The 16,634-nt window shown below is 40.2% G+C and overlaps 1 protein-coding gene across 3 annotated transcripts in view; it reads left to right on the top strand.

Annotated features, from left to right (window-relative positions):
- LOC135485750 (E3 ubiquitin-protein ligase UBR2-like) overlaps positions 1 to 16,634 on the top strand; it is a 650,469-nt gene that overhangs the window by 591,898 nt on the left and 41,937 nt on the right. For all 3 annotated transcript variants that reach the window (XM_064768146.1, XM_064768147.1, XM_064768145.1), the window contains 2 exons: positions 10,825 to 10,933; positions 11,481 to 11,612. In XM_064768146.1, the coding sequence (XP_064624216.1) occupies positions 10,825 to 10,933; positions 11,481 to 11,612 (241 nt within the window). The remainder of the gene's footprint in view (positions 1 to 10,824; positions 10,934 to 11,480; positions 11,613 to 16,634) is intronic.

Genomic DNA, 16,634 nt, shown 5'->3' with positions numbered 1-16,634 from the left:
AAAAAAGTGTATGCATTCTTGTTACAGTAAATATCTGTCTGAGTATGTGCGATCTGTGTGTAGGCCTAGGGATTATAGACACAACTTCAGCCAGACTTTCCGCAATGCAAAGTAGTTATGCAAGTCTACGAAAACCCGCCGCCCGATTATTCTTCCTGGTTGAGTGTACTTCGGATTTACCATTTACGCTAACGTTCATGGGTAGATTTCAATCTTAACTGTGTTTACGTCATTACCAATTCACGAACGACAAACTGCCTTTGTCATAAAGTTTACGTTTATCGTTTGGATTCTGAAACTCCCGACTATACTAAGCAAAACCAATGACCATTGACCAGAGACTAAAAGACAACATCTCCTAGGGATATACAGTATTACAAAGAAATGTTTTATTTGATTTCTACTACATGTAACTAAAACTCACCTGACTAGTTTTAGCCCAAGGGGGTCACTCTCCATTACATCTGCAGAGCATCCTTGTACTCTGATTTTTCAATAGACCCGCTCCAGCTGGTCTCAGCCATATGAAATCCCCACCCCCTTTTGCTGGCAGGCTTTCAATCCCCACCCCCCTTTTGCTGGCAAGCTTTTCATTTCCACCCCCTCCAGCTGGTAAGACATCATTTCCACAGCCCTTTCAGCTGGGCCCGAGTTTGTGGCCTTACAGCTCCATTGTAGGACCATCAGGGCATTTGGAAATTGGGATTCTCTACTCTCACCAAATAATAACATACATTCTTCATACTTTTTACCAGGACTTTTAATTAACATTCTATTCAAATCAACCTGATAGGCATAGTACATGGAACAGTTCCTCTTGAAATTTCATAACACAACTTGATCCTGCATGATCAAACAAAAGTTACAAACAACTCAGAGGAAGCTTACTTGACAGGTCAGTTTATGGTCAAATTTTGAAGAGAAATACATTTTGAAAATTTGAAAACATATGTACCGGTAGTAGGGTCGGGTGCCATTGTTCCTCTGAATGGGCCTCAAATACACCAGATATACGTTGGGGAGTTGGGATATGATATCTGATCAGAGAAACTTTGCGCCACATGCTCTTATTTCCCGATTTCATTGAAATAATTTGATGCTCAAAATATTGATGGAAAAAGAGCCTCTATTGCGTAGTGTGATGAGATGAGAGGGGCCTAGAGTGTGGTGCGGGCACGTGTCCGCAACTTGAAGGCCTTAAGCGTGTGGCGTGTTGCATTTTCAGTATTCCCAGGGGCTTATTGCGTGGGTTTGAACGAGATAAGGGGTCTATTCCCCACGCACAGGTCACGCTCTGTCCTCCGAAAAAAACACCCCTTATCATGTCATGGGGAGTGACCCTCCCCCCTCTCCCCCCCCCAGGAAGTTTTAGCACAGGGAAAAAGAGGGACAATCCTTCAGGGCTAACCCCAGCATCCTATTATATGAGTCATGATAACAATATTGCAAATGGATTGTCCCACATGACCAGGTGCATTGTGACAATGAGCAGGAAAGGCACTATAAAATCCTTCCGACTGAGATGATTATAATACAACCAGTACAATTTAAGGGTTCAACAATATCTATATACATTTGACATACTTACCAAAACATAAGAGGGCTCTAGTAACCTTCGAATGAGGCAGGGAACTAGTGCAGTGTTTAATGCACATTACCAGTTACACATGGAGGAAAATTTAAACTTGTAAAAACACTGTAGTCCTAAAATGGCCATTACACACTGGTCTGTGAAAATATTGGGACTGTATCAATTTTTTGCTTACCTAGTGAGCTAAGTACCATTGGCCGTTAGCACAGCACATTTTGTTATTAGTGGGGCTTTGAACCTAAAACTATGTAAGTATGTAACAAAGGAAAATATATAATTCCAGAATAAATTTCGGACTGATCTGATTCTTTGGTCTTGCCAGCACACATGGCCAAATACATGTACCATAAAAAATTGGTGATCTTCAGGCCATTCGGTAACAAGCTAGAGCACGTTTTGTGCTTTTTAGCTCACCTCAAGATAAGTGAGCTTATCTTATCTAACTAAGAGCTCGAACATCATCGAATTTTTATCATAGGTACATGTAATGATTACACATGGCATGTCCCACAAGTTTTTGATTTGACCTACATTTCAAGGTGAGTTCAAATAGCGTAAATTGGCCGATGGTGGCACATTTGGTAACTGCTGGATCAACCAGTCCTACCAGAAAGTAAATGTCCACAAGTTTTTAAAAGTATCACAGGGATAGAATAAGACAATTGAATGCAGTTTTCAGCATACAATGATAAAACTTAAATGGTAAATCAGGTATCTGTTGTATTTTGCCCAGCTAATCCTGTATCTTCATTATGTAACAGTTGTAGGCAGTCTTTAAAAATATCCAAAACCTAACTTTTTAGCTCACCTCTTAGCAGAGGTGAGCTTATCCCATACCGTGGCGTCCGTCGTCGTCGTCGTCCGTCGTCCGTTAGCAGGGCACGTTTCGTAACTGTTAGAGCTATTGAGTTGAAACTTGGTACACATGTACCCTTATGTAATGACACCTTGGAGACCAAGTTTCGGTCCGATTCGTTTCATGGTTTGGCCACCAGGGGGCCAAACGTTAAAAGTGAAAATATGCAATATCTCCCTTAATAGTAGTCGGGAAATTTTGAAAAAAATATGGTAGGTAGTTCTAGCAAAGGTGCATCATATATCCTCCGGGTTTTTGATTTGACCTCCTTTTCAAGGTCACAGAGGTCAAATGGTGTAAATTGGCCGATAGGATGTAACGATGGCACGTTTCTTAACTGCAATGACTATTGATACCAAATTTGGTACACATTTACCCCTTAGTCAGGTGATCTCAGGGACCGAAGTTTGGTCCAATATGATTCACCACTTGACCACCAGGGGGCAAAATCCAAAAACCTTAAAAATTTGATTATTCCTTAACTTCTTGCCTGATTGCCACCAATTTGATATCATGGGTACATCTAACCACCATACAGTATATGTCACACAGGTTTTTAATTTGACCTTCTTGTCAACGTCACAGAGGTCAAATGGCGTAAATTGACCGTCAGGCCGTAACTATGGCACGTTTCTTAACTGCAATGACTATTGATCACAAATTAAGTACACATGTACCCCTTGGTCAGGTGATCTCAGGTACCGAAGTTTGGTGCGATCTGATTTGCCGTTTGGCCTCCAGGGAGGGGGCCAAATCCTAAATTCTTCAAAATGCCATTATTCCTAGTAATGACTTGCCCGATTGGCACCAATTTTATATCATAGGTACATCTAATTCTAACAACCATTCAATGTGTCACCCGGGTCTTCTTTGATTTGACCTACTTTTCAAGGTCACAGAGGTCGAATGTACTGTAAATTGGCCATTTTGGGGAAATTGTAATTGCTTGGACCTACATCAAACCTAACACTACATGACACAATACCATGCTCTTTATCCATCTTTCCTCCACATGAGGTGAGCACAATGGCCCTGGCAATTTCATTATTTTATTTTATTCAAAGTGGTTATTTCCACGATAAAATCGTGGACGCAAACCCAAAAGTGTTGTTCCATCCATGACTTTTTTCAGCCAATCAAATCGGTCCACTCCTTTCACAGACAAAGCCTCAGCGAATTTTCTATCACTCGCAGTTCAAAGCCGGGCTTAAGGCTGCATTTCACCATAGATCTACTGTAATTTTTGTTTTGGAAATGGCGTCCGGCGACATTCTGAACTAGACTGTGGGCTATTAGAAATGTTCAAAACTTAGGTCATCAGCTTACAAAATCTTCACTTTGTAAGATCGTTGACGATGTATCAAGAAATCTCTGTGGCCTAATGGTACTAACGTTGACCTCATACGCCAGCGACCCGAGTTCGTAACTCACTTGGAGAGCCTTTTTATTAGCTACGTAGGCCATCAGCGGAGCTTATGGTTTGTAATAGAGCTGGCCGATGGTAGTTCAAGCAAAATAGTTGCATTTTCCTCCGAATTTGCTGTAGCTGGGCCAGAAAATGTGCCACGATACCAATATTTTGAACTCTTGTTTCGATAGGAATATAGCTATTCACAGCAGAAAGACTAGACGGCCCGAAATTGGCAGTAATTGGCAGATTTTAAGCTGGAAATTGTCGTCTGGTCAAAAGTGGCAAAGCGGCCTCGATCCTACCTGTCTCTGTAATGTACTGAACGCGCTACACATAAGGCATTGCCCTAAGGCATTGCAGCTGAGGCTGATGAAGTGATGGCCATTTTGCGAATGTATATAGAGTTCGTACGTTCACTTCAAAACATAGTTCAAATCTAAATTTTTCATAACGAGCAGTAAGAAAGTGGTATTTCCCTATATTTTGATTCTCAATGTCAACATGTCGTTTTGTGGGGTTATTTTGTCTAATTCTTATTAATATTGCCTATAAAAGACACGTAGAGAAACCCAGATTCATGCGCTCAGTTCATCCACGTATGGTAGACGTTTTGACAGAAAACCAGGGTGAGTTTTCTCTGTATTTTCTCTTGATTTGGTTGGTACAATTGGCCATGACAGCTGTTATTTGAAAAGTCATAGTATAGAATGACTCACGTAGCTTGTTTACATAGGAAGTGTTACCGTTTTTGGCTTTCTGTCTCGTTAAATTTGCTCAGTCATTGAGTCGAAGTCGAAGATCAAAACACACATGTACGCCATAGTACATTTTATACACAAAACAGTGCTGCAAAAAATTCTTCCCAATCATCAGAATGAAATAATCATAATACTTCACAATTATCTATTACACATAGATATAACAACTACAGGAAAATGACTTAGAAATCCAGACAAAACTTTGTCATAAGAATAGCCTCTTTGTATTTATAAACATCATCGACATAATCAAAACAAACCCGAACGCTAGATGAGATGAACAAACATGGCGGACCGCTTCACAAGAAGTTGACGTTTTCTCATGTTTCTTGTCAAAATAACAATTATATCGTACACTTTTGATAGTTACACTGGTCAGAGTACACAAATAATAGCGACGAAGAAGTCTGCTGGAATTGCGAGGTATTTTTAACGAACAATAAAACTGCCATTCTCAGTCTATCAATGCTGATACGGAAAACCGTGAGGAGCTGCATGAACTGGGCCTGCATTATTTACCATACGTTACAGTTACATACCCGATACCGGTACATGAACAAATGCAATACACTGCAACATATGTGCAGGGAAGTAAAGTATGCATTGCAAGCCATGTGTCCAAACTCTAACAAGGTGAACGTTAGTGAATAAGGGTGAACTTTTTCAAATTTATTAACTTTATTTTATCCCCCCCCCCAACCAGTTCACTAGTTTTTCACAAAAGTTTTAATCTTTTTTTGTACATTTATGTTTTACCTTATCACCAACATGAACAGCAAGCCATACAGGGTTGTATATCCTCTCACGGTTTCGCGTATCAGCACAGACTACTCATTGTTTTTGTAACATAATCGGGAATGTTGATAATAAATATCTGTCTTTTATGGTGTTTTTTTACAAAGTTATATTTTTTCTCACGTTTACAGGATGATGCAGTCTATAATCTACGAGTCATTCCGGTGGTCTCCACTGGCAAAGTGGTGTTGCTGTGCATGCTGTGGAACTGGTGACACGAAACCAATCAACCAGTCAGCCATGAGATTGACAGGATCGGGAAAGAAGACGCTGTAGGCTATCTTAGCTGATTTGTCCTTCACGTTTTGGTCTTGTTTTACTGTGTTATACAAGTTGATTGAATAAAGAAACCTTGAAATTGAATAGGCATCTCTGAATTTTTATTTATTATAATGCTTGCCTATTAAACCTAAACTCTTGAACATACAACCTTTAACCTTTATACTAGTGTCATGCTCGACCTAAGGTCGAGTTAAAATTCCTACCCCTTTACTGTCGCTCGACCCTGGGTCGAGAGAGAGGGAAATGCCTCAGAAAATAAATTATCCACAGCGCAATTTGAGGTCTTTATGTCTAGTTTATCTGCCAGTGTAAAGACGGCACTGCGTCTGATCATTTGATACCAGGAAACCAAATTGTTTCTACATGAAAATTTCCCACAACTTACAACTGAAAGCCAAGCAAGTTTTCAGAAGAGGTCACGCAAGGGGTATGGTGATGTAAGAGACGTCATCATGCCTCTTGTCACAATCAAGTAAGATACCGCATTGTCGCCTGAATGATATGAGACAAGAGGGTGATGTCACAATCAAGTAAGTGACAACATTGTAGCCTGATCGATATAAGAGAAGAGTGTGATGTATGAGACGTTATCATGCCTGATGTCACAGTCAAGTAAGACTTCGTTGTAGCTTGATTGATATAAGAGAAGCGGGTGATGAAAGGGACGGCATCATGCCTCATGTCACAATCAAGTGAGAGACCGCATTGTAGCCTGATAGGTATGAGAGTAGAGAGGGTGATGTTAGAGATGGCATCATGCCTCATGTCACAATCTAGAGACTGCATTGTAGCCTTATGGGAGGGAATAGGGCAGTGTCACAAGAACTAATCTAAACTCAAGGTAATGAAGGGGAGATTTGCACTGACGCACTTTTATGACCTTCTGCCCTACTTTAAGACTGTTATAGCTATAAAGTAGTCGTGTTTGGTATCGATCTAAAGATAATGAACAGTGGGTTTGTGCTAACCCATTTTCATTACCAACTGACCTACTTTGAGTTGATTACAGCGAAAGGTGTCATCCCTGTTTGATATCAAACTAAAAGTGTTTAAGAGAAGGTTTACCCTGATCCACTTTTATGACCTACTAAACAACTTGAACACCGTTAGAGGAAGGCAGTCGCATTAATGGTATCAAACTAAAGGTATTGAGAGAGCAGTTTTGCGCTGGCCTGCTCAAACACAGTTGGAGCAAAGGCACTGAAGGTATTGAAGAGCAGATGTGACAAAAGAACCCCTCAACTACTTCATTCACTGCAGTTCAAATAAAACCTTCACAACTGTCATCCACCCTAGGGGCCAAATTCATTAGACGTGTGTAACTTCTCCCTGATTAGTCATAGGGCCTATTCATATTCTGTGAAGATTTACATGAAGGACCTGAATCTGTCTATTCAGTAGTTAAACGCTGTTTTAAGCTGAACGCCCTTCAAGAATTTGGCCCTATTTGTCTAAGCTTGATTCCATCTGGTCTGTCCACATCTCCCTATCTACCATAAACCTACATTCTGGTACTCGCATATACTACTTGCTACATTTTCTTGTCATTCATCTCATTCCTTGCTATTAAATTCCGCCAGCGTAGCTATTCAGGCCGCCAGGCCTCTAGTTCTTATTCCTCCCGCAATTTTTCTTACTTCTTGTAATTTTTGAGTGAACAATTGAATATATCTTTGTTTATTTATCATAAAATAAGCCGACGTTCGCAACAAATAACTGCCAATATCATTCATTTTCCTTATAATTTCCTTAAAATGTCACAAACACGTACATTACACGAACAGTAACTTAAAAACACTCGTTGATGCAAGGTCATTTTCGCTGTTCAGAACACGGCAGTCGTGGAAATAACCCCTTTCTATTTTATTGTTGTTCTTTTTCGCAATGTATTGAAGAACTATGATGCAAGAAAGTTTTTTTTCCCTTTCATTACAAAATTCCTACTAAATTCTTCATTTTGAAGATTTATTTTAGCTCGCTGGAGGTGATGGTTTATGTCAGACAGCTGGTGATCTTTGAGAACTCCAATTTTGCTCAGCAATGCAGTCAGTCAGGGTCTTTATAAATGGGGCCATTCAATACAATTGATGGTTCAAGTATAATAATATTCAGAGGGTTGTTCAAGGGCTGTCTGTTGTAACTGATTCCCAAACAAACCTAACATGCCAATGATTCAACTGGATTCAAATTTTGGATGGGCACAAAAAAGTAGGAAGTGTTCACTTAGAACCCTTTGAATATAGTCATGTTCACCATGGGACATCTGCTGTGAGTTAATTTCACTGTAATTGCATAGCCTGTGCTGACCATGGGCTTAGCTCGAAAATGCTGAACAACCATTCTTTCATGTAATGTTTCTTTATTATCTTCCCATTTAGGTTAATTCAGATTGACTGCAAAATACAAATTTAAGAAACCATGAGTGATAGAAAACTCATTATACAATACAATTTTTACAATTAGTTCAACAACTCAAATAAAGAGGGCGCCGTGAACGTAATGTATTTTCCATCAGTGATCTATCAATGGCAAAACACGGCAACCAAATATGCCAGCATCACCAAGCAAGATGCTACACTAAGCTTGGGAATGAAACCCAAGTCTATTGCATGCACAACAATAGCAGCCTAGTTCACTATCAATACTGTCAACACACAAAGCAGCCATTGTAGCTGGAAGATGATCCATATACGCCTGTGTCTCACCTTGTCTTGCGCAACACATACAACTTGAAACACCAATAAGACATTGTAATCATCAAACTAAGACCAAGCATGGGATAAGGACAACTCCAGAATAGCATTGAGTGTGTTGTTAACTTCATGGAAATTAATGCTTCATAGCCAAATTATTACTTAACAGACCCATTCATATAACTAGTTGTGCGAGACTACACACAAATACTTGTAAGCATCTTTAAGACAATGGCTGAATCTTCAACCCTCAGTTTAACTCCATAAGGCACTCAAAACTAAACAAGAAGTACATCAAATATCACCTACTGAAACTTCAGTCCTATTTAATCTTCATGGCCTGGCACTTAACATTACTACAAGCTTTATCACCCTTTCTCAGTTGAAATCGACACAAGGTACGGCCTCTGATGCTCTTTGATGCTTGATGCAGACTCTTATGGGACCAACAACCTGTGTCTCACCTTGATTCTAAAGATAGACTTGACCTAAAGACAGTGACCCGGGTGCATATGAAAATTTTGTAAATAAAGCTAAGAGTAGTGTTTTGGCCGTAACATAGCCCTTGGTCAACTCGGGCGCATACATGAAGGATTCGGGGTCTTTATCAAAGGTTATGGAAGAGATTAAAATCATAACATAAAAATCCTTGGCAAAAATGTGCATTTGTCACTATTGAACATATTCTATGTAGTAATTGCAAGTGCCAAAAAATGATGGTCATAAAGGGCTTGCAGCAGTTGATGAGCTTATGTGAATTTTTGGAAAGGCACATGAAATAAAAAAAGTGATTTTTGGTCCGTTTTTGAAATGTCTGTTACATAATGAAGGAGTCGAATTACGTGCATCTAAATACAACAGATATATGACCAACTCAACATGCCATTCTCTGCTGAAAACCACTTTCAAATATTGATTCACATGGCTAGTGATCTATTAAATCTGTGCGGTCTAATTTTTGTAGACCCGATTTCTCGGCGATTGCATAACCAATGATCGTGCAATGTGGTGATGGCTAATTGTGTCGCATTGAATCAGAAATGAATTTCATTGCCCACAAATATGTGTTTTCGCGCTTTTGGAAATCGAACCTCGAAGCAGGGTGCAGCTGTGTACAATGCTTATGTACATCCCTCAAGCAAAGTGATAACAAAATGGCCACCTGTGGCGAGCATGAGATATTTTTGGCGAGGATTCACTGAATGTAGTAAGTTATGCATGTGATGTATACGCGCAGAATGTGTCTATCGAGATTGAGGGCACCAACAGTAAGCATGTATATATCAATAGTATCTATACATGAATGATGTATCGCAATCGTTCTCGTTGCATTGTTCATAGTGTATTGTGTGGTAGATTAGAATTCATGCCTGGTCAGGCGGTTGTGGTCTCTGAGGTCACTAATACTGTTTTCTGACCTTCCTTAGGCATTATTTGGCATTGTTTTGTTTCGAGGACGGATCGCTGGTATTTGTGGTCGGCTTGGTACTATCCTCACTAGCCTTTTCAGCATCTCCATGATTGGATTTGTACAGTGTCGGCAATGCACTGTCCACTGTGGTTACCATAGTCCTTACGATCTCAACTGACGGAGGAGTTACATCACAAACTTAATTTCACCTCTACGTCCAGTATACTAGTGATTCTTCAGTTACCACACTCTAGGGTGATGAATTCTCAGTCTGTGAAATATTTTTTTGCGCTGTGTAGGAGAGTGAAGTACTATGCTAATTCATGACATTTCAAAATTCCATAGGAGTGAAACATCATGCAATCGATTTAAAAACTATTTGACAGTAGCGGATCTAGAAATCTTTAGAAGGGTCGGGGATCTGTGGGGGACTTGTACTTATTGCGCAACCCTAAAAAACCAACTGCTTGATATTGAGCATGACTAATCAACAATGCTTTCAAGATCTCCCAACACCACACAAAAAACATTGGCCTTTATCATTCCTCGCCAACAGAAAGCAGGCGACCAAATACCAGTCAAGTTCACCAAATGGAGCAACATGGAACTATCCACTCAAGTGAATCAATGTCGCCAATGGCTTTCTTATTTTATCGCTGTGATATTTTTTTTAAATGGTGGACATTTACTTTCTGGTAGGACTGTACTTTGCATTGGCTGGTTATATGTACAGCCAGATAGACCATAAGCTCGGCTCTCCATTACATATCACCAAGGTTTTGATTGGTGACCGACTTTTCACTGAAAGGGGCACTTTATTTTTATTTTTTGGGAATGACCTTTGGGAAATAAATGCTACTGAATTCAGTAATACAGAGTAGATGCATACATTCAAGTACCCCCCCCCCCCACCACCACCACCACCACCACCACCACCACCACCACCACCACTGCAACTACAACTACCATTACCACCCTCAGGGAACTCTGGTTTTAAAGGGTTAACCCTTATTGGTTCTTTTTTCAGAGAGTTCAGTGGAGCAGTTTGAAACCCTCTGTCGATATCTTTCCCTGCCAGCCAAGCTTTCAGCATTATTCGATGAGAGAGGAGATCTCATCAAAAAGTTAGTGGAAAGGTGGGTTTGTGAGTCAAAAACTATGCAGGGTGTAGCCAAATGGGCAAGATTAAGTTTCACGAAGTAGCCATGGTGTAGCTCCTATCTCAAAGTATCAGCACTATTCATCATTGTATAAGGTGAAGTTTTATCAGAAACTCAAACCAGATCTATTTCCCTGGCTGAAATTGCATATCAGTCATCAGGAGACCACAAGTTGGATCCCTCTCTTCTGTGTAGTCCCCCTTGAATTGAGGCTAAGGTGTTGGCTTGCTGCATCCTGATTCACTAAAACTAGCCCTCTGTAGACATGGATTAAGGGAAAGGCAAGTTGAAAAATCTGGTATCGGAATTCAGTATATCAGCCAGGCAGCCGTTCTAAATGAAAAAAAAAAAAAATCAACTTGGCCACAGGTGTGCTGGGATCTGTTTGGAATGCATCATTTTTAAAGTTGTCTACCAAATAAAATAAGCAAAATTAACCAGCCAGCAAACATTCCCATGTTTATAATTTTGCTTAGCCATGGTACTTTTCATTTGCATTCATCTTAACTGTGAAATATTTCAGTTGGTGTAGTGATACCAGAGTGAAGGCAATAATAAGATCTGGGAAGGTTGTGCAGTATCCGATGAGTGTTAATCGGCTGATCCCTCTACCACATGATTACAGTGATATGGTCAACGATGCAGCCACATTCAGGTTAGTATAGTCATTGTCATGTGAATAATATTCATATTGATCTTCTTGATATTTTTGTCTACTAAATCAGTGTGAGACAATATCTACAAATATTTATCAGCTATCCCATGCTCGCAGGCTTCCAGAACATCAATATACTTGCACTGAAAGAGTGCACCTGAGCATACCAGAGTGAACACTGAAAGTTGCTTAGGAACTTATGCAGATTTGCAGAATTAACAGATTGTGTGATGCCTTTTCCCATGTAAGTGTGATGCCTTGTGCAATGTAAGTATCATGTAAATATATTTCTGAATATAGCCAGTTCTTCACATTGGACATACAAAGCATGACATGATAGGTCACGGCTGTTAGACAACAATGCCCCTTTTCAATTTATTTGATCATATGATTCATGTGGAGGCTACGATCTGATTGGTTGATATGCGACCTGATGCTATCGTGGTAATTTACATGATTTATACAGTGTCAAACTTTATATGCCCTAATTAGGATTATTCATGCGAGTCGCCCAGAAGAGAATAAGTTTTAACTTCTCGTTTGGGCGACTCGCATGAATAATCATGAATGATTTATTAATAAGTAAGTTAAGCATGAATAATTTGTCAATAATAAATTGACGACGCAAAGACCATCCCTGGATCATGACCTTATTAATAATAATTATGTCATGATCATGACCTAATTAATAATAATTTGATGACGCAAAGACCATCCCTGGATCATGACCTAATTATTACTAATCATTATTCGGTTTAACTGTATCTGTTTGCTCTTTATTATCTCCATGAGCTTCGGAGGGGGACTTTAAATTACTGGGCATCCGTTCACCCGCCCGCCCGCCGCCCCTGCGAAATGAATTTTACCTTAGGTGGATTTTGTTGGAAATAGCTGGAATTTCCAGCTCTTGGCTGGAATAAGCTGACACTTTGAATTTAGAGTTTCATCAAAAAGTTTTAGCTGGCAAAAGCTGACCAAAAACTGGAACATTATCCATGGGGTAGAAATTCTTGGCATTTTCTGGAACTTTATTTTTCGTAAAAGTTCCAACGCTGGAAATCTCTGTCAATTTACTATAAGATTGTCAAAAGCTGGAATTAGATGGAAATTTCAAATTCAATGTTTCTGACAATTGTTGGAAAAAGCTGGCATTTGCTGGCAACGCAAATTGCTATTACGTTATGCAATTCTATCATGTGGTCTTATCACCTTACCTATCCCATGATGCATTACACCTCGGACAAGAACCAGTAGGTTTGAATTTTCAAGTCAAACAAAGAAATCATGTGGGAGGTCTTCTTATTTCTTGATTTTTACCCCGAATTCAATATCAAGATATCCAAAGTTTACACAAATTGAATTGGAACACGTAAGGATTCAAATGAATGCAAAAAGGGTAATCTGGACAGGGCTTGAGGTTGTTTTTTTAGCATATGAAGAAGCCTGAATCAGTGCATGTGCTGTTAGCCTGTATTATTGTAGGCTATGCATGATTGTGGACCCGGACGGTATCATAACTGTAAGATTTTGCATGGGAGATGTCCACAGCTCATGACTCATGTAGTGATGGAGTCAATCAACAGTCAGCTTGCTCCATCGTTCTTTTCAAGGCCGTGCAGTGATGTTATTTGGACAACCATTTTGGACGTCAGTCCCCGTCTTTAACCCTGCCCTCCTGACATGAAAGTGACAGAGTGTGCTATGTGTGGTTAACATCATTTTGATGTCACGGTATCCGGTTAAAACGGCACCTCTTTTTTATTTGGCTCACCTTGTGAGCCTATGCGATGATGTGGCATCCATCGTCGGTGGCGTCCATATGTTAGCGCGGCACGTTTCGTAAAGTCTGGACTTAAAATTGGTACACATGTTCCATTGGGCCCTGGGGCAATTCACACCAATCTGGTCAATCCATGATCCTCAAACTTATGAGCCTTATATTACAATGTGAATAATTTGCAATATCTATATCATTAAACGAGAGGCAAAATTTTCCTGTCCGTGAGTGTCAATGACATCATCGTATCAACTGATCACAATTAGCTATGATGTAAATGACGTGCTGCCTCCAGGATGGGCATTGAGCCCTGACGACGCCAATCGGCATTGACGAGCACTCCAACCCAGGTCATGCGGCAACTTAAACCATCTGCAATGGGGAAGTGTCCGCCTAGCAGAGGTGTCTGCAAGGAGCCTCAGTGAAGCAATAATCTTACGTTTTATATGATGAGCATCTTATGCTCGTGTAAGTCCATTCAACACACACCAAGAATGATAGATTTACATTATAACAGTGTGACAAGATTGTGTCCGAAAACTAAGGGATTAGGTCAGTGGCATATGCTCAAACTTGATAATGCTACAGCAATCAGGTTTGCAAGTGACATAAATCACTTGTTTGCATAGATAATTTCAGGTACCCGCAACAAGAACTGGTCATCCTAGCAACCTCTGTTGGAAGCAAAATCAACCTGCAACCTATAATATTTCTGTGTGACAGAAATTGCTTGTTTGCCGTTATAATTGCAGATGCCATCAAAATTGAATTAGAATTGGAAATCGCACGGCCAGGGATCAAGCAAAATCAACATGCAATAATGTTTGCATGTGAAAAAATTGCCTGTCTGTGGTGATAATCGCAGGTGCGTGTGACAAGATTGCAATCAGCAAAGTCAAAACCAAGTGATTATTGGTTTTACTCCAAGACAAGAGATCTTCTTGTTGCATATCACAACGATTCTAATCATAGTCACTGTTGAGTGACAAAAAACGCCTGTAAATTAGTGTGCAGCGCTCTGATCGATTCAAACGTAGTGGCAGAGAGCTTAACCAGGTCACATACTGAATTTTTAATTTCCAGCTAATGTCAACAAATGCCAGCTATTTCCAATATATGACAACCCTGACATTGGTAAATGAGCTCGAAGGTTTGGGTCCAGCCCGGTCGCATACTGAATTCTTAATTTCCAGCTAATGTCAACAAATGTCAGCTATTTCCAATAAATGACAGCAAATGACAATCCTGAGGATACAGTCGCATTCCTCGTTGCATGCTGAATTTGTAATTTCCAGCTAATGTCAACTAATGCCAGCTATTTCCAATAATTGACAGCCCTGACATTGGTAAATCAGCTGGAAGGCCTGGGTCCAGATTTTTCCACCTAATTCCAGCTCTGGAAATTAGGTTCCAGCTAATGTCAGGTTATGCCAGCTTTTTACTAGCAACTGGCATTTTCTGGCACTGCCATTTACGAAAATACCGCCAAACTCCAGCCCTGACATTTTCGGGAATTTCCAGCTAATTCCAGCCACTATCACCAAAATTTCTCGGTACAGAAACGTGTCTGAATTAGAGTCCCAGTAAACTCCTAGGGTTTTTGCTACTGGATTTTCCAAGTCTATATCAAGTATACGCTGACTGACCTTGGCCCCATCAACACGCTGAAGAACAGCGGGTTTATTACTATTCCACTTTCTCAAATCAAACCCACAGCCGCCAAATAGTTTGTCAAGTTCTGATGTTACACATATAGCACTCTCAGTTTCATCACCAGCAAAGATCAAATTATCCATATAAAAATCCTCTTCAAGGATCAGTGCTGCTGATCTTAGAGTAACCAACCTAAAGGGTGCAAGTACGAGATTATCAGCTCATAATTTCCATTAGATCACACTGCATGACCCACTAGAAGCCCAGCCGAGTTCAAATCTACTGCCACTGATAAGCCTCAATAAACCCCATCTGGTGCTCAGCGGGAGGCCTCGTTTGTAGTACTCGCTCTCCTTGGATGCCCTTAGTTACCAGTGTGTATCTTGAGGCAGGAAATGCTGCCGATCAGAAACTTGTACTCGGAAGGCATGCACAGAGAGTTTTAATTTATTCTGATTGACAGTTGAATCCACTTTGATCAGACCAAAAGTGAGTATTTCCTGACCTGAAGACTAATCTGACAAGTCTAATTGGAAAATGATTTTCAAAGTCATTTTTTCACAACTTCCACATGATTTGATAACAATTAGTGCATAGCTGAAGAGTTCCTTTTGATGATGATAATGTATGATTCCTCCCATAACAAACTGACATGAGCCAGATGGGGAAAGGGGTTATGGTTAGGTATAGGAAATCTACACGTGGGACTTCAATTACTTGTCGCCGTTTTACAACAGCGGTACTGGATAATAGGTGTGCAATATTTAGTCAGAAACTTTGTTCAGAAGTGTGTGATCAGTCGTTGCCATAGCGCGAAAATGACTAACCAGTTGATGGCCTCCTTGCCAACAACTTGCGAAACTGTTCATGAACACCTGTGTTGATTACGCTGGACCTCTGCTGATAAAACACAAGGCTCGTTCACCAGGAGAAAAGTGTTATGCAGAATTGTTCGTCTGATTTGCAGTGAACGCGATACATCTTGAACTAGTTAGCAGTGCTTCGACTGAAGCTTTCTGAATCGCATTCCGCTGATTCACAGCGAGACAAGGTAAACCAAGGAATATGATCATTGACATTTTCTGGGTGCAGAAAAGGAACTGAAATGGATACTCAAGTCCAGAGATCACCACTTGACAGTTGCAAACAGTCTATCGACAGACAATATCGAGTGGCATTTCAGCCCTGCTGCTCACTTTGGAGGTTTCTTGGAGGCGGGGTTAAAAGTGTCAAAAGTTGAAAAGGAAGATCGTAGGCATGAGCCTAACATTTGAAGAGTTGAACACTGTGTTAGTGCAGAGTGAAGCATGTTTGAACTTGCAACCATTGTGTCCATTGTGTACTGATACTTCGGATTTTCAAGCTCTCACACCGGGTCATTTGCTGGTAAGCACGAAACGAAATGCTTTATCAGAAATTGACTTGACTGATGTAAAGGTTAATAACCTCAATAGGTGGCAACATGTACAGTCCTTGTACCAACACTGTTCTGGAAGCGTTGGTCGCTAGAATATATTGCTAGGTTACAGAACACGCCAAAATGGACAAAGATTCAGTGCAATCTTGAATTGGACAATTTAGTGATTATTAGC

The sequence above is a fragment of the Lineus longissimus genome, chromosome 3 (genome assembly GCF_910592395.1).
Source record: "Lineus longissimus chromosome 3, tnLinLong1.2, whole genome shotgun sequence".
Taxonomy (NCBI): domain Eukaryota; kingdom Metazoa; phylum Nemertea; class Pilidiophora; order Heteronemertea; family Lineidae; genus Lineus; species Lineus longissimus.
Note: the sequence above shows the minus strand (reverse complement) of the source record. Positions and strands in the feature narration are given on the sequence as shown.